This window comes from Leuciscus leuciscus (genome assembly GCF_965113295.1).
Source record: "Leuciscus leuciscus genome assembly, chromosome: 19".
Lineage (NCBI taxonomy): Eukaryota > Metazoa > Chordata > Actinopteri > Cypriniformes > Leuciscidae > Leuciscus > Leuciscus leuciscus.
In genome coordinates, this window is record NC_138743.1 from 27486330 (window position 1) to 27512840 (window position 26511).

At 36.9% G+C, this 26511-nt stretch overlaps 1 protein-coding gene across 1 annotated transcript; it reads right to left on the reverse strand.

The window, feature by feature from the left end:
• Positions 1-297: 297 nt before the first annotated feature.
• On the reverse strand, positions 298-26380 carry pdgfra (platelet-derived growth factor receptor, alpha polypeptide). The gene is made up of 29 exons (XM_082147535.1): positions 26218-26380; positions 23599-23677; positions 23052-23312; positions 22713-22964; positions 21185-21357; positions 19596-19758; positions 19178-19364; positions 18507-18622; positions 18073-18360; positions 17704-17967; positions 16675-16805; positions 16322-16490; positions 15998-16187; positions 15725-15840; positions 14496-14622; positions 14097-14293; positions 13279-13373; positions 12161-12293; positions 11677-11781; positions 11376-11486; positions 10990-11143; positions 9240-9400; positions 7538-7653; positions 6547-6669; positions 6287-6398; positions 6095-6194; positions 5892-5997; positions 4284-4522; positions 298-2263 (listed from the first exon to the last, which is right to left on the reverse strand). The coding sequence occupies exons 2-29, from the start codon at positions 23654-23656 to the stop codon at positions 2119-2121; spliced, it is 4392 nt and encodes a 1463-aa protein (XP_082003661.1). The 5' UTR covers positions 23657-23677; positions 26218-26380; the 3' UTR covers positions 298-2118.
• Positions 26381-26511: the final 131 nt, after the last annotated feature.

The following is a 26511-nucleotide window of genomic DNA, read 5'->3' on the forward strand; positions in this document are numbered from 1 at the left end:
CAAAATAATTATAATTATTTAACAAATTATGTAAGTTAAAATTACATATAGTCTACAACATGAGACAACTTGCCCCAAATTCTTTAAACAGGTGAGTCTTGTCTGAATGTACGCCATGGCTTTATTGTGCTATAGCAATATTCCAGATATTAGATTTTTTTATTTATATGAGATAATCAATCAAATACTCTAGTTGTGTAAATCTGTCTGGTTGGAAACTCTTGCATCAGTTATTTATAATCAGAGCAAGATCTCAAAAATAATACAATTTAAAGCTAGAAATGCTCAACTACAGAGTCAATTAAATCTCATTTATTGAAATATAAATCTTTTGAATGTACATGGTCATAATGCATATTATAGCAAAAGAATAACATCTGTTAAAGGGAATAACTACCTAGCATTACGCATATTGTACCATAGAATATACTTCATACCTCTCCTTTGTTTCTCCTCTTCCTGCAAAACAACATTCACTCTACTGTCTCTTTAGGAATCATTTACCTTCCTTTTTCAGCATAGACACATTTTCAACGTCTACACACACTCACACACACACACACACAAAAAGCAGAATAATGAAATGCTATAACATATTCAAAAGAAGAGTTTTAAAAAGTGCAACAGTTTTTTTTATATATATATCTCCTCCTGACGTGCCACAGTAGAGGGTGAAGATGGGGCAGGCAGTGATATGCTGAAGTCCTGTTATACAATGATACACATTTACAACAAACAGTGATGTATAACATCAAAGTAAAGAAAATCTAAATGACGCGTCTCTAAGATGCTTCAAGACTACAGGATTTGGCTATGTGATTTTATCTACACTGTGATTTTTTTAATCGCTCTTGGTGGAGGGTGAAAAATCTTCACTAGGACTTTGAACTAGCATTTCAGGCAGGGCATGATTATCTCTATTTCCATTTGGTTGAATGCTCATAAAATCCACTTGACAGGTACAACTTGGAGCAGAATCAGAGAAAACTGAAAAAGGTACCGACTTTCAAACATAACTTTCCTCATGACTATACTGCAGTACAAGCTTCAAAGACTAGGCAAAAGCCCCAAAAGATGCCGTGAAACTCTTTGAGATAAGCCATTTCATTTGGATCATCTTTTTTTAAAAGATTAGGTTTGAATATCAGTAATGCCTCAGACTAACATAATAGTTACAAAATCAGAAAATTCTTTGCTTCAGTAAGGTAAAAACTTTGGCCACACATAAAGATGTTATAAATAGTGACATATCAGCAACTTATAAAGGTTGAAGTTATAAAAATACAATGCGACTCACAGGTCAAAACACAGTTGCCATTTTCTTCATTCAGGACTACATAAATTCCGAACCCAGTATTCACAAATAATATATCCCTTCTATCCAAATAGTACAAAAATAAAATTCAAACTGCCACACTTATTGAGACATTGACGATATATGATCAGTTACATTAAACCTATATGTCTTACAGGGTTTGTGCTGTTTAGTTGGTGTACTGCTCCTCAAATTACATAAGGTTCTGTAAAAATGTGGGAGAGGCAAAAAAACAAAACAGGCCTGATTCAAAATAGTTGAATGTTGACTCAGTTATGCTGGTTTTTAAGTGTTTATAGTGGTTTTTTAGTAGCTCAGATTGATTCATCTGAAAGGTAGCAGTTGTGAAACCACTCAGGTCACTGAAATGCTTTTAAATGACATGCTTATATTGCTGATCGGAATGCCCGTCAAAATACAGATCATATAATTCACTGACACACACAAACAAACACATTACAAACATACAGAAATGATATACAGAGACAAATATCTTCTCCACTTCCCCTACATTGGTCTCAGCTCCATTAGAGTCACTTAACCACTTACTGAGCCTCATCAAGAGCACTCATAAAGTCCTGTGGTGCACAGCTCATTCCTCCAGACCTGTAGAGGGCGATGTCTAATCCAAAAACATCAATGACATTCACGCATCAAAGTTTTGTTTTCTTCTTCTGAAGGCTCAAATAGAGTGTAGTGAGGAAAATAGGATTGAAGGATGCAGGGAGAGATCCATGAACTTGTAATGGATCAGAGTAAAATTTGTCTGTAGATGTCTTTCTCTCTCTCTTTGCATCTTTCTCTTACAGGAAACTGTCCTCCACCAGGTCTCCTGAGTCTAAGCACATCTCGTCCAGCAAGGTGATGTCCTCCAGGGTCTCTCCTTCACGCTTGGTCATGGAGCTACTAGAGCCTGTCTCTATTGCGCTTTCATCCGACGTCTGAGAGCTACAGAGAAAAAGAGAGGACAGTTCAGTCATTCATATTGTACTGGAAAGTTTTTAAATGTGTCATAAATATGACATTTTGTTGAAATGCAAAAAGAAAAAGAAAAGAAAAAAGTAGGGATGCACCGATATGAAAATGTTGGCCGATATCCGTTAACTGATAATTCTTTAAATTTGATAGCCAATAACCGATATATTGGCCGATAAATCTAAATCCTAATTTTTATATGATTTTTGAGAGCTTGATAAAACAAAAGTCTCACAATTAAAAGCCATGTCCCAAGCACTTCAACATAAATCAAGCTAGTCTGAACCCGTGTAAGTTTTAAAATTAATCAACTTCAATGAAGGCCAACTTTCCTTACCAAAAAAATTATAAATCCAATCATATTCAAGCAATTCAAAACCATCATGGATGCGAACAGTGCGCATCTGAAGTGTCTCAGCTTAAGGAAATAATATTTTATTTATCGGCTTTAAGATATCGGCCAAATATTCTCATCGGGCCGATAACAATAACATTAAAAATGAACATATTTCGGCCAATACCGATATGGTGGCCAATACATTGTGCAGAAAAAATAACTATTTATACTATGAGATTGTCAATAGCAATTTTTTTTGTGTCACGTGAACCTTTAGAAATCATTCTAATATGCTGATTTGGTGCTCAAAAAATATTTCTTATTATTATCAATGTTGAAAACAGCTGTGCTACTTAATATTATTTTGGAAATGGTGATTTAAAAAAAATCCAGGGCCCGTATTCATAAAGAATCTTAATGCAAAGAGTAGCTCCTAGTGACAAAATTCTAAGAAAATTCTTAGAAATGTGGGCGTTTACTCTTAAAATTAAAGAAAAAATCCTAGTAAAGAAAAAAGGAATTCAGAAAGCATCTTAACCCTTAAAAGAGCTCTTAAGGTCAAAATTGTTAGGAGCACGGACGAGGACTTTTAAGAGGCTTAAGAGTTTCTTTAGCAGAGGAGAACATGGCAGAAAGACGAAGAGGGAGAAGAAATGTGTTGAAGACAATGAATAACAGTGAATTAATAAGACGCTATAGATTAGATCGTGCAGGGATCATGTTTGTGACAGATCTTATTAGAGACACGCTAATATCTCCGATACAGCGCATATGCCATAGCGCCAGAAATGAAAGTAATCACTACATTACGATATTTGGCAACTGGGAAAATTCCATGTTTGATACATTAAAACCAACATTCAAACCACCACTTAAATAGACATGCCAGCAATCAGTGTAATTGGAAAGAGTGGAACAATTTTTATCATTCTAAGCCAAGCAAATACCTTATAGGAAATGAACAGCATGGTAAATAAAAATAAAAAGGATTTATATATATAATGTGTGTGTGTGTGAGTGTGTGTGTGAGAGAACGGTCAAATAGGAAAAATTACGCATGTAATTTCAAAGTGAAGGCTTAGAATAGACCCTATACTTAAAATCACTTTTTTTTCCCTTCTTGGACAACCAACCAATCACAGTCGTCAAAAGATTGTGTCATACATAGCAACGGGGTCAACCCCGCCTCCTTACTAAGATGAAAGTTTTTGTCTTTTCCTTACTCAGAGTTGCTCTCAGATCAGTCCCGAATTGCTCTTAAGCTAAGACTCCTACGTAAAAGTTTTAAGCTAAATTAAGAGTTTTCTGAGAGGATTCTTAGAATCTTTATGAATACGGGCCCAGGTATTTTTTTTTTGTTTTTTTTTTTGAGAAATAGAAAGTTCAAAAGAACAGCATTTATGTTAAATAGAGATCTTTTGTAACATTTCATTAATTTTGTCCATTAATTTTGGACATACACAACAGTTCTTTGAGGTCAGTAAGATTTTTTTTTAAAAAGAAGAAGAAATTAATACTTTTATTCACTAAGGATGCCTTAAATTGATCAAAAGTGCAATTTAATGCATCCTTAGTGAATAAAAGTATTAATTTCTTTGGAATCATCATTCTAACCTAATACCCCAAAGTGAGAATATAATGTAATTTGTGGGCTACCTGTGCCGGTTCCTCTTGCTGTAGTCTTCATTTGACAGTGGGTCGAGGTCCGGCAGAGGAATGATGTAACCGCTGTCAGAGCTGAGTCTTTGTTCATCAAAGCCGCTCTCGCGGTCCTTTAGTTTGCCCTGGTTCTTGTAGAGCACGCCCATGTACGCATCATCATTGTCAATACACTGCACCCGAGTCACAGCGGGGTGATCGCTCTTCAGGAAGTCATGATTCACGCGTTCATAACACTGCACAACAAGAAAAGCAATAAATAACATGTAAAAAATCATATTAAAATATTATACAAATAAAACATAAAAGTACAACTGAAAGAGTATTACAGCAATAACAAGTAGAAAAACGAGTTTATTGAATAGGATTTATGTGACATGAATATTGTAGTTAATCTCAAATTAAGCTTGCCGTTCTCTCTTATAAATGAAGGAAATGAGGGAGAAATTGAATCATTTCTGGTTGTTGTAAATAGCACTTCAACGCCACCATAAACACTGCTCAACTCTGAAGTTCTGCCCCATTTCTCCAAGCGTTCTGCGGTTACTTAAGAACTTACAGGCCAATTTACGAACCGCATTTCCCACCACACCCCTGCCCAAGGTGCTATAACAGGAGCTAGTTATTCCCTGGGCCATGTGACTCTGGGAAGCAGAGTTTTGAAGTACCACGTGTGGTGTCTGTTTAATAGAACAATTATGGCTAGCTGGCGGACGCTAACTGTATGCTCCTGGTCATTAGCACTGCTGGGTTTCGCCTTGCTGGGGCGTTAGCCAGCTGGAGCGCTGGTGTGCTAATCTCTGTTAGTGGTCTGGCAGTTTTGCCAACGATGACATAGACATAGCCAAGGCCTCAAAGCCCAGTTTGACACACTGCATTTAAGCTACAGGAAGTGGGAAGCCATTTCCACCATACTTTTATCTGGGCCATTTATTAGGGCATGATGGGACATGTTATTATAGTTTTTTTTTAAATTCTATATTATAGTTTTCAATTTTAGTTTAGTTTTAGATAGTTTAATGGAGCATAAATACAGTAGATAGCATTTATTTCATTATTTATTTTTTTGGAAATGACTATTGTAAATTGCTATTTAATTTAGTTTCAGGTTAGATTTCATCCCTTATAACATTATAAATTAGTGTGGTGTCGTAAATGTTAAATTAACTCTACCCTAAACATCTCATTTACAAGGCTATGGTTGTTAATTTTTGTATATATCAATCAGATACCCCCTTCTTGTCTTATTTGGTGGTTCTTTTTGGCAAAATACATGGTTCAGATGTCTTGGAAGAGATTAATTACAACATCAGATATTTTTATTAATTTTTATTTGATTAATTTTTGTTCACATTTGTTCTTTTTTTTATCATTGTTATTTTAGTTAAGAATAAATATATCTATATTTAAAATAAAAATATATTAAAATCTTTTTTTTTCAATTCTATTATAATAATAGCACAAATATTTTAGTTAGAGAAATAATTAAATAGTTTTAGTAAATGATTGAGAAATATTCTCTCCTAAAAATGATTTCATCCTAAATAAAACTGAGACCATTTGAGAGTGATAAATCTCAATCTAGTGTCCGTGTTTCAGGCTTACCCTCTTATATCCTGAGGGCAGCAGAGAGGCCACCGTATCACTCAGGCTGTGGAAAGACGGTCTCTTCTCTGGTTCACTGTTCCAACACTTCATCATAAGCTCATAGCTGCACATAGACAAACAACAGCACACTGGTCAGATATCTGCGGCAACCGCAGCCAAGCACAGCAAAGCAGTCACGCAAACTTCGAGATGGAACGTACACTTCACTGGAAGCATGCTCGGGTTTCGCCATTCGGTATCCACTCTTGATCTTGTTGTAGAAGCTGGAATCCACAACCATACCTGGATAAGGCGTCCCTCCTACAGAAACGACAAAAACACATTATATACTGTGCATTTGTAAAGTTTGTAAATAAATGCTAAAATAAAATCTATGGTCATATTAATCATACCAAGAGAGAAGATCTCCCATAATAAGATGCCATAAGACCAGACGTCACTGAGTGTAGTGTACAGGTTATCAAAAATACTCTCAGGGGCCATCCACTTCACTGGAAGAAAAGTCTGCGTGTGAGAGACAAAAAGACGAAGTATTAGAAGACGTTTGTTCCAGCTCTTTTTGCCAAAATAGGCCATGTCAAAACACTGAAAATATCCATAATCTAAGATGATTAATCAAAAACACCACATAAGGACTGAGACAACCACTCACACTTCCTTTGGAGACATAGTTGTTATCGTGCATGATGTCTCTGGCCAGGCCAAAGTCACAGATCTTCACTATCTTGCCTTGAGACAGCAGGACATTACGTGCAGCCAAGTCTCTGTGTACACACTGTGTGAAACAGGGACAAATAAAAGTAAACAAGAGAGTGTGTTTGGTACAGAGAGATTCAGTTCAGTTTTAGTGGGTTGTATTATATAGAAAAAAGAATTTATTTGAGAACATATTTATTTATATACTTAACATAGTAACATATGTAACGTGTAACATAGTCTTGTACACATTTGTCATGTACCCTTACAGCCCCATCAAAAGGCTCAAACATTTATTTTTCTCTTTATACTATACTGATATTATATTCTATATAATTTAGCATTATGTTAAGACATTTATAAACCACAAAAGGATAAAGTGCCACACAAATATTTATACACATTTTTTTAAATGGCACACATTATATTATTTCTTTGAAAATGATTTATCAGGATTTCTTTTAATTACAGTATAAGCAGTTTTATAAATCGGTTTTATTTGAACTATTATTTTCAAACTTTCCTCAACTCTCTCCCTCACTCTCTGTCTTTCTTCAAGGGTGGTCTAGAAAGTCCACCTTTGTGAGATGAGATTTAGTAAACCCGAATTTTAAACAAGAGGTTTAATTAATAGTTGTTTCAACTTAACATGAAATGATAGCAGCATCGTTTTTACTGAGAGGTTTCAGTTTACCAGGGAAGTTCTGCAAACCCTCAATCCTACGTATTTTAACTATACAGCCACAGTGCATACAAGCAACCATTTTCTCAAATATAGAAACCTGCCATCAAGTCACCTCCTCCGCAAAAACATCCAGAATCACTATAATGTCATGTCTCAATGTTATGTCTAAACTGCATAAGCAAGATCAAAAGTGTTTTGAAGCAAATGTTTACAGACTCAACTGACAGAGGCAGTTATCCTGCAAAAACAGGATTTAACTTACGTTCTTAGAGGCCAAGAACTCCATCCCTCGAGCCACCTGATAGGTGAAACTGAGGAGGTCCACTGTCGTCAGGCCTTCATTGGTGTCATCTGAGAGAAGGTTCTCAACTTCACCGTCTGTTATTCACACAAACATTTTAAATTAGAACTGTATGCTCAAAATGATTTTGTGTATGTGTAAAGTCTGAGGAATGGCAGGCAGATGGATGCATTAAGACGTTTGCGCTACAATTACCATCTGTAATTGCAGGGTGCACGGACTGTAGTGACATGGGTGGACCTCTCTGCTATCACTAGCTAAACATCAGTGTGTATGTGTGTGTGTTTCCTACAACAACCAGCCAAGCCAAACCAGACCACAACATGCCAAACCAACGGGAGTACGTGCAGTAAACGAGGGATAGACAGAAAAATAAAGTGCCAAAAGGAAAAAAAATAAGTCAGGAGGATTAAGAATGAGAAAACAGAACAGGAAAAGGAAAGAGGTGGAGATGTGATTTATACTTAAAGGCATAGTTCAACCAAAAATAAATACTCTGTCATTATTTATTCACCCTCATGTTGTTCCAAACCTGTATGACATTCTTTTTTCCGTACAACACACAGGGAGAAAATGTTTTTTCATGCTATTTTCAATGCAATTTCAATGAATTAGAGCTTTCAAACTTTTAAAGTTTTTAAAGTCATACAATAGCTTTGTAAATTTGGCTGTAGTCTAAAATTTAAGATGTTTTTCCACTGTTAATATTGTCATGTGCTTCAGCTCTGCTTGGTAAGAGTTAATGATTCGGGAATAATCATTCATGGAGTAAGATCTTTTCAATGAATCTGTTGGTCGGACTAATCCAGTTCCTCACACAAAGCTTGGATATGACTTCAGAAGACTTGCAATAGTCATACATATATGTACAAATAGCTAGTGCAATAGCACACAAGTCAGTCTTTATGATACTTTTATGGTCATTCTGAATAGACACATAACCAACATATATTTAGAAAGCCAAAACTTAAGAGTTTACAGTTCAATACTCAGAATTACTCAGACTGTTATTAATATGGAGAAATATCAGATCAAACATAAAAACAATAACAAATACTAAGAATATATTTTTAAATGTATAAAAATATTATGTGGATGTGGTATAACAACTTATAACCAAAATTAAAGTGAAGCCAAGCCACAAATCTGCTCATGCTTCATTTCAAATATGAGGACTCTAAAACGATTAATTTTATGACGCATTTTCTAAGACCATGTCATGTGAGTTTTTAGAGAAGGCTAATAAGATGTTAAAACATTATTTTATTGCCCTGTAAACATCTATTTGCAGTCTATTTTCTATTGCCTGGCAAGGAGAACTGCACGATTCATGTTCTATTGTTTTCCCTCGACAAACCTTCCACACCTCTGCGGGTATAAGACGTAATCCTCATTATTCTTTTATCATATTCTTTTGTTTCTATTCAGCCATTATTAGCTTTTATTCTGGAATTACATGGCTTGCCTTGTAAGCTTGAAAGCTTCAGTTCTCATTCATTGTTCTTGGATGGGGAAAAAAGCAGAGTCTTTAAAATATCTGCTTTTGTGTTCCACAGAGGAATGAAAGTCAAGTTGGTTTGAAACAACATGAGAGTGAGGGTTAGTAAATGATGACTGAATATACATTTTTGGGTGAACTATTCCTTTAAAAGAGTTCTCTTACCAATTGACTGTCTGTAAGTGGGAGGATGGTCATAGTCTGATTTCTGGATGGGAGAGTATTTTGAAGCTTCACTCATTTCCAGCATGGGGACGTATTGCATGGTGTCTGCTTGCTTCATGTCCATATAATCACCTTTCCCCTCAAAAGACAGGATGACGTAGCTGCACACACACATAAATACAGAAAAAATAAGTCTGGGGAGAACATAATGCTGTGTAAGGTCACTCTAGCCAAATGAAAACACTCACACTATCTGTATAGTTGGCCATGCTAATGAATGATTAGGTCATCTTATAGCAGAACAATCTGATGTGTACTGTAAGTGAATGTGTAGAGATTAGATCACCAATCTTCTCACTGTGGGTTACAGCATACGGCCAGTAACCACCTGAGTTTTCTTTTAAAGGTGACAAACTTCACTTTTGTTTAGTTTCAAAACTTAAGTTAAGTTAAATAGGCAAATGCTTAAGAGTCAATGATTGGGTCATTATTGCAGTGATTATTATGTTTCTATGTTTGCCAACAGTTCCTCTAACCCTAACTGATGGAGTCTGTAGCTTTTCATTTCTTTAACAACCATATATTAAGACACATCCATATTCCAGGATGACAATGTCAAGATTCATCAGGCTCAAATTGTGAAAGAATGGTTGGGAGGGAGCATGAAGAATAATTTTCACACATGAATTGGCACCTCTGAGTCTAGACCTTAAATTCCTTGAAAGTCTTTGGGATGTGCTGGAGTAGACTTTACAGAGTGCTTGACTCTTGCATTGTCAATACAAGATCTTGACCAAAAAGGTATGCACTTCTTCAATAGGTGTCTGCTGTATATCTGCGTTTTATTCAGCTACAGCGATCACTGGACGTCTTTGTCTGTATTAGGGATTTCCTGGAACTTTCCTGGACTCTTTCAGTCCTCCAGCATTGAGTATGAATGAAACATACATTACACGTGAGGGTTTAGCGCTCCATAATGCTCATATCGTCCTATTATGGGTCAAATAAAAGAAGAAAAAATACTGCTGTCTAAAGATATTTGAAGTAAACATATGATATTCCATAAGTTTTTATCCGTATGAGCACAATTTTGGTCTAAAAGCCCAGAGGGATGTAAAAGAACACAGAAAGGAGTCAGCAGTTAACAGGTTAATGTAACATTTCTGATTAACGAGTCATTTTTGCTGAATCCAAAAAACGTCCATACTAGCGAGCTAACTTTCTTGGAGTGTGGGTATATAGAGTGTCTCGTCTGTCATATCCAACGACATGCTTTTACGCGTCAGTAGCAGCTGCGCGCTGTGACTGCTTGCGTTTTATGACAGGTGGCAACCAGCGGTAAGGTGCAATACTGCCACATACTGTACGTTGGGATGTAAACCAGAGACTGGCACTGGATAATTTATGTGCCATATTATCATATGTGTGCTATTCATTTGAAATATTACGGTATCGCCAAAACCTCTTTATTGCGACACCCCTAATTAACAAGATAAAGATATTTCATTTTTTAAATATCACGGTTATTGTCAATAATGGTATATCGTGACACCCCTATTCTCTACCTCTTTACTTGTCTTTTATCTCTCTCCTCTCATAAATGACTTCACTTACCCAATTAGACTGCAATCCTGACACCCCTAATCTTCAATCAGATTAAAGAGCTAAACAAAAACAATTCCTAACATCACGTTTTGACCTAAAAATGCAGCAAATCACATCTTTTGTGTGGGTATGTGTGTTGGCTGACCTCCTGCTGCTCTCATCGGCTGGGTTGATGCCAAAAATGTCTAGATCTTTCTTGCCCTTTTCTGTGTGGCGGCTGAGAAAACCATCTCTGTTCTTATGCAGGTAATTCACCAGGTCTCCATAGAAACAATACTCTGTGATAATGTAGATTGGTCCTGAAAATAGAAATGGACAAAAAGAAAGAAAAAGAGAAGGATTGAGAGCAGTGTTAATAAAACTGGTCTAATATTTTCAGAGACTTGTAAAATGTCTAAAAGCAGGAGGTTCAAGTTCTACACTTAACTCCGCCTGTTAAAACGCCACACAATAAAAACCCACAAACCAAGACGACACCACCCTAGAGACTGTCTTTTTGTCTTTGTTATCTGTGTGTTTGTGCATTTTCACCTGATTTGGTGCACGCTCCTAGAAGATTGACGATGTTTAGGTGAGGGCCCAGGTGGGTCATAATTTTCAGCTCTGACATCAAAGCCTGTTTCTCACTGGAGCGTGCTGTCGCTGAGGAATCAATCATATGACCAATTATATTACCATATTGCCAACAAAAATTTGCTTTTAATATCATTAATCATCATAATTCATAAATGAGATATTGCTGTGTTTATTATCCTGCTTGTAAAAAAAGTATTCCCACCAGACATTTTATATATGCAAATCAGAACTACCAGTCAAACTTCAATTAACTCACGTTTAAGCATTTTTACAGCCACTTTCATCACAGGTTGAGAACAACTGAGTCCGTAAGCAGTGCCCTCCACCACTTTCCCAAACGCTCCTGAGCCCAGGACACGGCCTGCAACATACACACACACACACACACAAACTTTTAACTCGTTTGCATAACCAGAGGATGCCACAGTCCACAGAAACATTATCTAGTGTAAGAGAGCATGCAAACACAAAGCGCTTTCTGTAACATTCAGTATTACCACAGTGGTTTCCTGTGCAAGACCATTTTGGATGTTTGAGTCAAAAACCTCAATCAGTCTGCACAGTCACCACACAGATCACCTAAATATAATCTGTGCAGTAGATTGTGATGATGTCAGATTACAAAACCACAATCCCATCAAGCACACGACCACAACAAAATGTCACTTAAAGATGGCTGAAACACACTGAATCCACAAGACAAGACCATGGTGGACTGATTCACTACAACTGCGACTCACCCAGAACAAGGCTATCTCGAGAGAACTCCCAGCGGGAATCATATGGAAGCTGCATGGGATCGACATAGATGTATTCGTGACCGTCCGGACTGACCGATTCAATCACACGCCATCTGATCTCATAACGTGGTTTCTGAAACACAGGTGCAGAAGGAGAGAGTGATTCGCATGTGATCAGGAACAGAGCTTACAGATACTGGAGGACAGTCAGGCTGTTCCACACTCAGGTTGAGAGGTGAGAAGTGTCATTCACACACAAACAATGTGACATGTTCAATTTACAATCTCATTTCAGCTCTCACAGAAGCTAATATGACTGTGTTGATGCATTGTCTATTCATACCTCAAATGTGCATGAGCGACTACAAGAATGAATGTAAGAGAGTGGGGATTTGTGAATATGTGCATCAGTGTGAATATTTGAATAAGTATGTTAGTGGATGAATGTGTGAGTGATTGTATAAAGAGACTGAGCGAATGAGCAAATAGGTACATTACCGTTCAAAAAGTTTGGGGTCAGTGAGATTTTTAATGTTTTTGCTCTTATGCTCACCAGTGGTACATTGATTTGATCAAAAATACAGTAAAAACGTAATATTGTCAAACATTATTACAATGTTGAATCTACATTAGAAAGTAATTTATTCCTGTGATGGCAAAGCTGAATTTTCAGTCTTCAGTGTGTCACATGATCCTTCAGAAATCATTCTAATATTCTAATACTATTTTCTTCTTATTATCAATATTAAGCAGTTGTGCTGCTTAATATTTTGTGTAAACCGTAATACATCTTTGATGGATAGAAAGTTCAAAAGAACAGTCTTTATTTGAAACATAAATCTTTACTCTGTACTGTCACTTTTTATCAATGTAATGCATCCTTGCGGAATAAAGGTTCATTTCTTAAAAAGATTTTTACAGACACCAAACTATTGATTGGTAGTGTAAGTATGAATGAATGAATAAGCATTTAAAAGGGTGAGTGAGTGAAAGGTTGAGTCAACGAGTCAGTGTAAGTAAATGAGTAAACGGGCAAGTGATTGAGTAAATAAATGAGTGAGTGAATGAGTCGATGTGAATGAGTGAGTGAGTGAGTGGATGAATGAGTGAGTGAGTACCTGTTTCCAGATAATGACCAGCACAATGAGTGAGATGACGACAATGACCAGCAGCACCAGAACAGCAGCAGCCACAGTGAGCTCTGAGTGCGGACCTGAACACACCAGCAGCAATGAGGAGGTGGAGGGTGGAAATATGAAAGGATATGGTACAAAATTGATCTATGAAAACTGCCGAAACAAAACTAGCTTTTCCTTGTGCTAAAGCTAAAATAATGTACCTAATAATGTCATTATACAAGTATAAATATTTTGAACTGCATCACTTTTGTATGCTGTGTTAATCAAGGTGCCCAGTGTGAGCAATTCATTTAAGCTGTAACTAAGTGAAGCGAAACCCCTGCCAACAGAAACTAGTGTAAACACATATGGATTTGTTTCTAAACGCAGTGGATGGTCCACCTGAGAAATCTATCACAGGAAAATGACATGGGGAGCCTGACAAGACAGGCACAAAATGAGGCTAACAGATGTTAGGACTACTACAAGTAGCATTTGCTGAGTTTAAAGCACCATGATGAACAGATAATCACACACAAACAGAGATCTTTCCTTACAGTGAATGAAATTTCAACAAACAAAACTTATTCTCAGTGCAAATCTACTCCCAGGAATTCATCCCTAAATAAACTGTACACCTGTGATTCAAATTAGTTTCAAATCAGCTTGAAACTTTGTTTACCCTATGCATGCATGACAAACAGTGACACTAAGAGATTTAAAGCACTTCAGATGAATGGATTGGTTTAAAAAATCAACTTTGTGGCTGTTAAAATTTTAAAAAGCAGTCTCAGTAGAGACAAGAACAGGCTTCTTACCATTTGACACAAGTTTAACCTCCCGTGAAACAACACCCATGTCATTTCTGGCCATACAGCGCACAGCAATCGTGCTCTCAAGATGGTGGAAAATGATGTGACTCTCAATGTGGTTGTCCACATCCATTTGCAGTTCCACAGTGAAGTCCGTAGAGTTGATCGGAAGCGGTATCCACTGGGAGGAATCGTTGGCACAGCTGGTGAAAGAAAGAAAAGTGAGGTCAGCATGTCATTATGGTGCCTTAACTTTAAACTCTAGGGATGTGACTGTGTCACCAGTTTGGACTGCTTTTATAGAAGGAAAGAGTGAGAAATGATGATCAAATGAAGGAAGACAGAAATACCTGTATTCCAATACCTGTAGGGGAACAGAGCGAAAGAAGAAGGAAGACTGCTTACTGTTTAATGTTTTTGCAGATATACCAGTCCACGTCAGGGACAGGGGAGCCGCCAACAGTACACACCACTTCCTGACCTGCAGCAGAGCCATGGTGGATGTCCATCAGGTCCACAATCACAGGGGGAACTGTAAGAGGAGACAGATTTTTACTTTCCTTGCCAACATTTTTACTGGCCCCACCACAATTGTTTTGGCCACAAAAAGAAATTCATACTTTTATTCAGCAAGGATGCATCAAAATAATCAAAAGTGACAGTAAACACATTTATAATGTTATAAAGTATTTATATTTCAAGTACATTATGAATAGGCAGCAATGGATTTGTAGTATACTTACTGTATTTTAAATATATTTCGTTTTTTTCACTAGGGAAGAAATGTTTTTGAGCAGCAAATCAGCATATGAGAATGATTTCTGAAGGATCATGTGACACTGAAGACTGAAGTAATGATGCTGAAAATTCTACTTTGCATCAAAAAAAAAGTATTACACTTTGAACATATATTAAACTATAAAACAGTTATTTTAAATTGTAATAATATTTCACAATATTCTAATATTAATTTTAATTGAATGTTGTTTTTTTACAAAACAATTTATATGATACAAATAATGTATTACTTCTTTTTTCATACCATAACTTTGTGGAAGCTATGACTTCATACACTTTTATTTAAACAATTATGCTGTGCAAATAATTATTGATTTGTTTGATGTTTCAGGAAACAGGTTTCATGACATTAGTTTCCATTTAATAACTTGCGAATCCTTGAGCTTTTATTTTTTTGAGCCTTGCATTGTGGTTAAATGTTTATTTAATACAAAGATCTCTTGTTTTCATCTGTCAATTTCAAAAGCTAATTTTTAACATAATTAAGTACAATTAAATGTGGAAACTTGAGTAACATTTTTAAACATTACCCTTTACTTTAACATGGTGTAATTATGTTCAGTAATTTCTACACCTCTGTTTTGAAAACATCCAGAACATAAGAAATCCAGCACTTGTACTGTAAGTACATGTAGCTACAGATTGCTTGACAAAGATCCTCCAGTTGACAGCAAGAAAAACATAAGCAAATATATGTAAAGAGTGCTGAAGAAAGATATAGAGGTGCATCGAGATAAACCAACAGCAAGCAGAGGCAAAAGCAAACACATGTAAATGTAGGTAAACAAAGGAGTGACAGAAACAACCTGTAGGTAGAGAAAAAAAAAAGGTCCCACCTTTAACCTGAAGGTAGAAATTGTAGCTGGTAGTCAGGCTGCCTATTTCTGCCCTGACGGTATAGTTCCCACTGTCCTCTGCTTTAGCCCTGATTAGGGTCAACACACCCTGGTACCTGAACAAACCACACAACAGCTTTAAATCAACACTTTTAAAATATTTAAGCACAAATACAATTTAAAAGTACAGCAATTTTAGTCACTTGTAAATACTGAAGATGTAAGCATGCCACAGTGCTCAGATGAGGTTGGTGAGGTGGAAGTTGTGGTCACCTGGTCTCGCTGATATTCAGGAGGCTGGTGCTGATCTCTACAGCAACGTCTCCCAGGACGGAGCCGTCCTTTAACCATGTGACTTTGGGGGCGGGTAAAGACTCTATGTCCACCCTGAACTCTCGCACATCGTCCAGCTTAGTAGTCTCCACTGGACCAATCAATGGATTTATGTGCACAAACTCATGATCTGTGCATAAGGGCAGATTAGGAATGCAAATTAATCTCTGTCACGTATGCATATGTGTGAATCTGCCTTAAACATTGAAAATCATGTGTATTTTATAGCGTGTGTCTGTGTGAGTGTATATGTGATCTCTGTACCATAGACTGTAATTGTGAGCTGTTTGGTTTGGCTCTCGTTGCTGTTAATGTTAGTGATGGAGCAGGCGTAGATGCCGCTGTCTTTCGGTGAGGCATTAGTCACTCTCAGAGTATAATGGATCTCAAGATCTCGCTCATTCTCCTTTACGGTCTTTACTCCTCGATCCGCCTGAGAGAGAACGACAGAGGCAGAATATAAATGTATGTAAAAAATATACTTATTTTGAATTTGTATTATTTTGTTTTATTTTATCTAGGTTAAACAAGATTTGTGGGAAGGTGAAGTATATATATATATATATATATATATATAATTTTTTTTATTATTATTATTTTGGAGCTGTTTATCTCACCAGTTTCCCAGGGTATTTCCAGTGATCCTCCAACATCATGCTGCCTCTGGCCACACAGTCAACAGTGATTGTCTCACCCGCCAGCAGAGCCTTCTTCTCTGCTCGTAGCTCGACTCTCAAATCAGACCCTCCTGAGAAACAATATAATAATGTCAAATTCAGTTGGTTTAATGCATGGCTGGGGAAGGAACAAAATTCATTGTCTCCTGAAAAAGGGCAGAAACATTTAACATATATATATATACAATCATGACAACTCTGAATAGTTTAAGCATGTCATTGAATATGGCAATTTTAATGTATTTGGTCTCTGCAGAGTAGAAGCCTACTAGGACTAGATCTGCTACACTGCTGCTGCTATTGATTATTGTTGCAAGTATGGACTTGCTACTGCTAAAAGATACACATACACACTGCTGTGAGCATGTTAGATCTGCTGCTTCTGCATTAATAGAAACACATAATTCCTGTAGCAGATCTAGGCAGGTGGAGCTGGGGGAGGTGGGAGGTTTTCAGAGGAACTCTGATAGCGGTCCACGACTAGCTTACAGCAAACAATAAACCAGACTATTTAAATGTTGAGGAAGCAATCTCACTGGCTGCAGTATCAGCAGAAGTCATTCATCTTGTGCCATGCGGTAACGATGTGATTGGTTGCAGATGCATGTAAAGGACCAATCAGCCTGCACCTTCTAGAGTTTCATGACTGAACTAGATATTTAGATTAGACATTCTTGAACCTTGCAAGAACAAAAATTAGTGTAAGATAAATTAAGTTGTTTTTAAGGAGACTATATAAACACTTAAGGCATTTAATTAAATACACAATTACATTTTTGTCTTATGTTTATTCCAGTAAATATTTTTTTGGGATATATAATATATATATATATATATATATACAAAAACCTTAGAAAAATACAATTAAAATATTCCTCTTTTCCAATTTTGCTTCTCAAGTATAATCTTGTTTTGAAATTATTTGGATTAAGAATATGTCGATTTTTTAAAACTCTAAAATGAACTGACCTGTCCAGCCGTGAACGATGTACTGTATGCTGTCATGCTTCTGTCCTGTAATGAGGGCCCTGCAGACATACGTGCCAGCGCTGAAGAGGCCAACGAAACCTCTCTTGCTGTCATAGACACTGGGCAGAACCTGATTGGTCTCAATGTGAGTCAGAGAGACGCTGGCGCTGGGGTCTGTCACACGGCAGGGAATCTCCATTTCATCATGACTCAACACATGGTTTTCAAAAGGTGTCATGGATGGTACAAACGGTGTTTGTGGATCTGTGTGCGTTGATGGAACAAAATGTTTGAAGGGAAGAAATTCAACTTCACTACAACAACTCAGCTTGTACAATAAGAGGGGTGGAAAGAAAAATCACTAGCTACCTGGCACATAGACGTATATGGTGGTCTCCTCAGTGTTGTTGCTGTCATAGCTGCAGCTGTATTCTCCTGTGTGAGCAGCTGTCGCATTGCCAACAGTCACAGTAGAGATGAAGAGTCCTTTCTTTTCAGAGTCGGTCTGATCATGAAGATAAACAGGGCTGCGCCAAATGAGCTCGGCCTGACCTCGACATGTGAGTCTGAAAGTTGAGTGGAGAGACACCTCCATGCTCTCCCTCTGGGGCCACATCACTGGAGCCAGCACTGTTTGTGGCAGCTCTGGGTGTATGGCTGTACAAAAAAAAAAACATTGATCATGACATGAACAAGTATTTGATATTCTAATACACATCTCATGCATACCAATGCTTTAGATTTGGGTTTCGGAATCAATCCAGGCACTTCATATATAGTTCGGCTGTTTTATATAATCATACCTTCAACCAGAAGTTTGAATGAAAATCTTGAAGTCCTGGAGCCAGTCGACGCAACAACCTCATAGATGCCACTGTCCTCCTCTATGGGATGGCGGAAGACCAGAATATTCTCATACCTTCGTAAGAAAAAGACATAATCATTACAGTTATTTGACAAAGCTTTGTTAACAACGGTTAATGTATTAGGTATTATGAACTAACAATACATTTACAGCATTTATCAATCTAACTCAATGTTCATTTGTACATATACAAATATATTTATAATATTTGGAGTTGAATGAATATTCAAAAATCAACCTTAAGTTGAAATAAAATTCTCTAAAACAATTTTTACAATGTATTAATGTTGGTTAATGTTTTTAAATATAAAAGTTTTGTAGTATTTATTTATTTTGATTAAAAAAAATTATGTATAAAAAATACATTTCTACAGTATTTATTTATTTATAAATATTTAATGTTAATTTTTAAATATTAAAAAAATACTTTTTTCAGCATTTATTTATTTAGGTTAATAAAAAGTGTTCCCATAAAACCTTCGTAATATCTTCGTAATATCAAAGAAATACATTCATATATTATAATATATTTCATAGAAATATTATCAGTAATAGAGTAATGGAGAGTAAAATATTGTGTATTTTGTGAGCAATTTTGTGAAATTCTACCTGAGGCCACCCAGATGAGTGGTCTTGGTGGAGATGTAGCTGTCATCCAGCTGAAGGCCATCTTTAAACCACCTGACCTTTGGCTCAGGGTCAGCATCAATGTAAATGGTGAACTCTTTTTCCTCCAGAAGAGACGCAACCTCCGCTGGCCCAATACCATTAGATATTACTTCCACAAAAGAGCTCTCTAAGGAAGGACGCAAAGAAAGAAAGAAAGAAAGAAAGAAAGAAAGAAAGAAAGAAAGAAAGAAAGAAAGAAAGAAAGAAAGAAAGAAAGAAAGAAAGAAAGAAAGAAAGAAAGAAAGAAAGAACATTGATTGATTGTCTACCCCACATCTGTTCATCCCATCTCCGTTTACTGGTTTTAATGGTGAAAGCAGAGGTGTGCAGAATCTAAGTGAGAAAGGGAAGTACATACCATGGACTGTGATCCACACGTTGCTGGACTTGGTTTGTCCAGTGACCTGGTTGGTTACAGAACACTCATAGCGTCCAGTGTCTGCCACAGAGGATTTTGGGATGTTGAGGATGTACTCAACCTTGTCTGGGAAATCTAACTTTATCGGAACAGCCTCTCTGGCCTGAATAGTGAGAGAACGAGGAGAGAAAATAAAGAGCAATATTACACACACTGTGTTTACTGTGCACATGTGGAATGATGATAGACATCAGTTGCAGGATTCTTCTTTATTTTTTTTATAATCTATTTAACCTACAGTATTTTCTTTGCAAAGATGTACTTTAGCCTCAGTAACACATATTCTCTTCCAGGACTAGTCTGTACCCATATTTCAGTGCAGCCTGGTGGAGATAAATCAGCTCTACACAAGTCTTTTAAAGGGCTGCAATCAGACAAGCGCAGCAAACTCATCATAAACAACCCCAGCAGAACCAACACAGCTCCAGACCAGACAAGGACTTGGAACTTCTCTACACTATTCCACACTGCTTTCAAAAACCAATGTCTCTTATTTTAAAGATAATGCTTCTGACAGACAAACAAACATGGATGGTGAGCTACATCACAATGAAATATAAACACATCTTTCCCACAAACACTCACAAAAACTAACTAACTAACTTCTTTTGATTTGGAACTCACTTTCACCACCAAGTAAACAACTTTTACATTTTCAAAAAACATCACTTAAGATGATTTATAAGCTGTTTTTCTCATGGGGACCAAAAAATGTCCCCACAAGGACAAGGATTTCAGATATTGCCATCTTTGTGGGGACATTTTTTGTCCCCATAATGTAGGGTTTACCAGGCCACACACACACACACACACACACACACACACACACACACACACACACACACACACACACACACACACACACACACACACACACACACACACACACACACACACACACACACACACACACACACACACACACACACACACACACACACACACACACACACACACACACACACACTTACTAACTAACTAACTAACTAACTAACTTTTTTCTTTTTTTTTAACTCTTTCATCATCAAATAGAAACTAAATGACAACTAAATAAATAACTATCAAACAAACAAACACATTTTGATTAGGAACTCACATTAATCATCAAATGCACAAAAATATCACAAACTAAAAAATAAATCTGGCATCTTTAGGAAAATCCTTCCTTAAACATGCAAAGTTTTCTATATTCCCACACACATGTGGATTCACAAGACCAGTAAGAAACACACATCTGTCCTGAACACTCACAGGACGTGCAGGTCATAGGTCAAAGTACACAGTAAATTAGTGTCATTCCTTTCCTTTGAGGTTTCTACCTTCACTTTTTTAAGATTATATTTTTGCATTCTCTCCTACTGTAACATAAAGAGTAAAGGAATACTACACCAGAAAACACCTCTGCATCACATCAGAAGTCTTCAGTTCTAGAGTTTCAGAGGACCCAGTTTTGCATATATTAGGGAAGTACAAAATAGAGAGGGAAAGAGAGAGAGAGAAAAAAAAATATTCTTGGTTGAGGTTCTTGCCTGTTTTTGGGGATGCAGCCACCGCTGGTGGAAAGCCTTTCCAGGGGGAGTCTCACAGGTGAGATTGACGGCATCCCCCTCTTTCACATCCTCCATACTGGCTCTTAGCTGTATGCTGAAGCCCTGCTGTTTATCCTCATTCACATGCTGTTCATCATCGTCGTCGTCGTCATCTTCAATACAATCAAAATCATTCAATAAATGAACAATGCTGTTATAAAACTCATTTTTGCCTACTAGTCTTCTATTAATGATAAAAACATGTGTGAGTGAAAACAGGGCCAGTTACTTGATGCAAGGACTTAAACTTAGTCCAAGACCAATGCAGAAACACCCAATCACTTTATCAATCATTTCGATTTATTCCTGTATAAATTCCTTACGCAGTGGCTATCGACAGCCACTAAATGTTCTTCTCATGAGTAACGTGCGGTGTGTGATGATCTAAAATGAAGTAAGTGTGTGTAAGTATCTCACACCTGCAGCCCACCCCAACTCAAAATGTCATCATCTCTTCGTCAACAAGAATTTGTAATCTCCCTTGGTACTCATGTAATGTCAAAGCTATGACCTATGTTACACTTTATGGCCCATTATACAGAAATTTTAATAAAAGATAACACTTTATTCCAATAGTCCACTTTAGACATTCTACTAATTATAAGTAACTTTGCAACATGTCAACGACCAGTCATTAGAGTATTAGTATAGACTTGTCTGCTTAATATCTGCTAACGCTTTATTTTGATGTTCCCCAAGAGACATTCTAATTACTGTAAGTAACTTTTGCAAGTACAAGTCAACTTATTGTACTTACCCTGATCTAACGGTCTACTAATACTCTAATTAGAGGGTGAAGTGATTTCACCAAATACAACATGTTCCTGGATCAACTTCTTTGTTGATCCTGGAAAACATTCCAATCAACCAATCAGATTTGAGGGACAAGTTTACAGTTTATGTCAAGTTAAGGCTTTCAACCGGGCTTAGGTGCTTCTACATCAGTGTTATTCACCCATAATTTCACTCTGATTTTAGGGAAAAGTTATGGGTAGGGTTAGGTTTAGATGTAGGGATAGGGTTAGGACTAAATTTCCAGACAGGAATGTTGCTTCAGGATCAATAAAAAATGTTGATCCAGGAACATTTCTTACTTGGCAAAATCACAGTGACCCTAATTAAGAGTTAGCTGACATAGTTGCAAGTTAGAGAGAGATACATGAAGTTGCTAAGTTACACGGTAAAAAAAAAAAGTTGCTGCCTTAAATGTTTAAGTACAATCAACTTGGATGTTTAAGTCATTTCAACTTAAATTAAATCGAACTGACTTTTTAAAAAAATGAGTTGAATCTTATTTAACCTATTAAAAAAACTTTGCTTTACTTAATGAGTTAAAGCAATGTAAAAAAATATGTTGTCATAACTTATTGATCATATAATTTTTTACAGTGTACTTATAGTTGGTAGAATGTCTAAAGTTGTAACCTAAACACTCTGAATGTTTAATTGTTTGTTGTGCATTAATTACCCGTGTCATCTATCACATTATAAACGCTGCTCCTCACTGCTTTGCCATTCACGCTCGTCTCGCAAACGTATTGACCTGGTGCTAATATGCCGAAAAAGCCGATCTTGTGGTCGTAAAACAGAGAAACCTCGTCCCCACTCTGCAGGTCTCTGAGAATCACTTGAGAATGCGGGTTTGTGGCGAGGCATGGGATAGTCATGCCCATCTCATTTGCCTCAACAACAGGTTCAGATACGAATGGAACCTCGGGATCTGTGGAACAAGAGGTGAGACATTTTTACAAAAACATAATGTGCTAATAATTTGTAGGCTATTCAGTAGTCGTGAACAATAACGTACCTGAAACAAAAACGTAGATATCAGCGTAGCTTTCAGGCTGATCCACATATTCGCAGGTGTAGAGACGTGTGTTTAATGCCTCAACATCAGTGATCACCAAAGTACTGTGATTAGACCCGGAATGCACTACGCTGTTGTCCGGTAATGGCTCGACCCATCTCACTCTGCTTTCTCCAGAGCATGTGATGTTGAAATCCGAATGAGGTGTCAGAATAAATTCATCTTCATCTGAATTAATGACCGGCCGAGGTTTTGAAACATCTGCAGGGAAATATTCAATGTATTCAATGAATATAGGCTTAATATAGCCTATATAAAAAAAATAACCCTTTTTTATATTAGTAAAATAAAAAATAAATAAAATAAAAAATAAATAAAATAAAAAATAGCATTAATCAAAACTAATATATATATATATATATATATATATATATATATATATATATATATATATATATATATATATAATAGTTTTGATTAATGCTATATATATATATATATATATTTTTTTTTTATTTTTTTTTTTTTTTTTTTTTATTCCACATACCTGAAAATACCCCTAGAAAGACAATCCCCAAAACAAGATGTGTCTCCAGGAATCCCATGGTTACTTTGATTGTGCTCAGCTGAAAGGGGGGGAAAGATGTTATGATTTAAAATATTTGAAGAAAATGTGAAAATTATACATATATATATATATATATATATATATATATATATATATATATAACTTTTTTATTCTTTTGTGTGTGTGTGTGTGTGTGTGTGTGTGTGTGTGTGTGTGTGTGTGTGTGTGTGTGTGTGTGTGTGTGTGTGTGTCAGTTCTGTGTTTGATCTCTTGTGGTTAATCCAGTGTAAAAGATGAACCTCTATTAGCTCAGGTAGTCTGAATCATCGGAAGTAGAAAGTTTTGGAAAGGTTCAGTGCCAAGACATAAAAGGTCTTTAAGAGTCTGGACGCTGTTCAGTCAGTAAACTGACGCCAGACTCTTTGTCGGGGAGCGCTTGGGTAGATCTGTTCAGCTTCAACTGTTTGACCAGCAGGAGGAGACACAGTCCTACACATTTCCCCCGACAGACCACCGCAGCGAGTAGAATCAACAGATATGAGGGTTTTTTTTTGTTTTGTTTTTCAGTGTTCCAAAAATTACAATTTTAACTTTTAAAATCCTAAACCATACGGATATCTTAAAATATAAGACATAACAGCTCATATGGACACATCTCAGTATTAAGAATGGTTTATCTTTGTACTGCTTAATCTATGTGACTCTGAGCGGGAGATATGAGTGGTTGACGGTTTCATTTATTTAAAATCTATATTTTTTCTCGGTCTAAATTAATATGCAATTAAATCTGGCCATCTGAAATAACAATTATATTCAAACGTTTTATGAACTATAAGACTAAAGTGCGTAAACAAGATTACAGTTCTGAAGCACAAATTGTTGCATTCTGTTTTTGTTCCTGTGATTTCCAAAGGTCCCGTCACTGGTCTTAAACGCTTGCCTTGCCGAGTTTCTAATCAGACATTCCACGCGCGCGTGTTTTATCTCTGTCTGTCTAATCCTCAGACCCCTGGGTTCCATCAGCGCTTCAGCACACAGCCAGTGTCACTCAATCTGAAGTGGTCAGCTCTGTTATTGCAAAACTTAATTATCCTAAAAAATGCACCACCTATTTAATTGGTTCCTTGTAAACTAATAATGATAAAAATAATGAAATCAAGGTAAATAATACTTGATGAAAGCATATCCAGTTCGTTAAAACTTTTGTGAAAAAATGATACCGCAAGGTCTACTTCAAAGTGAAGGGGGGAAAACTCTTTTTTTCCTTTTTCCTTTTTTTACAGCCCAGAGAAGACTGAAGCTCTGCCATTTGCTCATATCAGCCCCACTCAAGCTAATTATCCTTGGTGAATCCGGGGGTGTTGAGTAAGACTGTAATTAGTCGACCCCTTTCTGTGCCGCAATTTGGGAATCAATTGGATTGCCGTGGGAATCAATTCTGGAATGGCAGACGGGTGCGCTTTTGGTACCGCTCATCTGTCCAGCGGTGTCTGAGCGCACTTTTCTCCGTACACCCCCCATCACCAGGCGCCCACACACAGATGCGCAACTGGCTGCCAAACACACCCGATCCGCTGTGCTTGACACTTTCGGGCAACAGCTGAGCGAGGGGTGCCATCCAACACCCGGTTACTTCACGCGTAAAAACGATTTCCATGGGAATAAAAGAAAGCGGTCTAAAGATGGCCTGGTGAGGTGAAGTCTCATAGAGCAGTTGTAATCGCTGCAGAAAAATATATATATTTATTTTATTTCATCCAGTTACAGCCTTATTTTAGTCAAAGCAATATGGTCTCCTTGGTCCTTGGTAAATACTACCTAAATTGCATTAAGTTAATCCAGATGTGAGAGAAGTTCCCCATTCATGTAGATTCATCATCGACACGGAACTTTTGAAGGCGGCAAAGAAGTTTTTCTTAACTCCTCAGTCGTGCTTTGACTTCATCGCTCCGCAATAAATAAATATCCATCCCACTGACTAATCCAAAGAAGGGTATTCCAGAATGGTCATGGGCATCCCATTTAAATGTTGATGGGTAAACAAGGCTCAAAATCCAGTCTGAAATGTGTTTGCCATTAGATGCCAGTGCTGCGCCTCTCCAAGGGCTGAGACACCCCCAGCTGCGCGCCTGTGGCTCCAACTGGGATCCAGCACAACCAGGCTTTGACTTAACGAGTGATAATGCGGTTCCTTTGGGGAAAAAAGTATATATCCTCCTCGATGTTGTCCAGAATCAAAGTGGAAAAATCCGTTTATTTTTTCTGAGATGAAAACGAATGATTGACTTGTCCATTGTGAGCGTTTATGAAAATGTTTTATTAACATCCACTTATCATTTAAAAGTTAAATAATTCAGTGAGTTAATATAGAGCTAAAATATATATATTTTTTTTGTTTCTTTTTACTGGTCGTCTCAGAAATTGAGAAAACGAAGTAAATTAAAAATGCAATTGTTAAAAAGAAATAAAAGAACAGCTTTAATTAGTCTAATCCTGAGTAAGTGCAATTGTGCTCAAAGGTTTTTGAACGTCTGGTGGAAACTTTGCATGAAAGAAAATGCAAAAGAAACTAATTAAACTAATTGAAACATACAATACCTTTTTAATCCCTTTTGGTTGTTCCCTTTGATAAAAAAGAACAGCCAAAATGAATGGCAAAGCTCTTGTAAAATACTCTAATCAGCCCAAGGGTCCTCAGTTGTAAAGCAGTAGTAATCCTCTCCCTTGTGCTGTGCTCCTCCGTCCTGCACCACGGCCACTCACACAAATGCGCCTCTGCAAGAGCAACCTGTAATTGATTCAATGTTACAGTCCATCCTTCCCAGAGAACTAATCATCTGGCTCAAAGTAAATAACTCTCAGGAAACGGCCCCTCCTCTCTCCCGCTGCCCT

Coding starts and splice junctions, on each gene's coding strand:
- pdgfra (XM_082147535.1), bottom strand. CDS start 23,656: ATGGGATTCCTGGAGACACATCTTGTTTTGGGGATTGTCTTTCTAGGG. Junction 6,670..7,537: donor AGTTCTTGGCCTCTAAGAAC/GTAAGTTAAATC, acceptor TGTTTCACACAG/TGTGTACACAGAGACTTGGC. Junction 2,264..4,283: donor AGCAAGAGGAACCGGCACAG/GTAGCCCACAAA, acceptor TTTTCTCTGTAG/CTCTCAGACGTCGGATGAAA.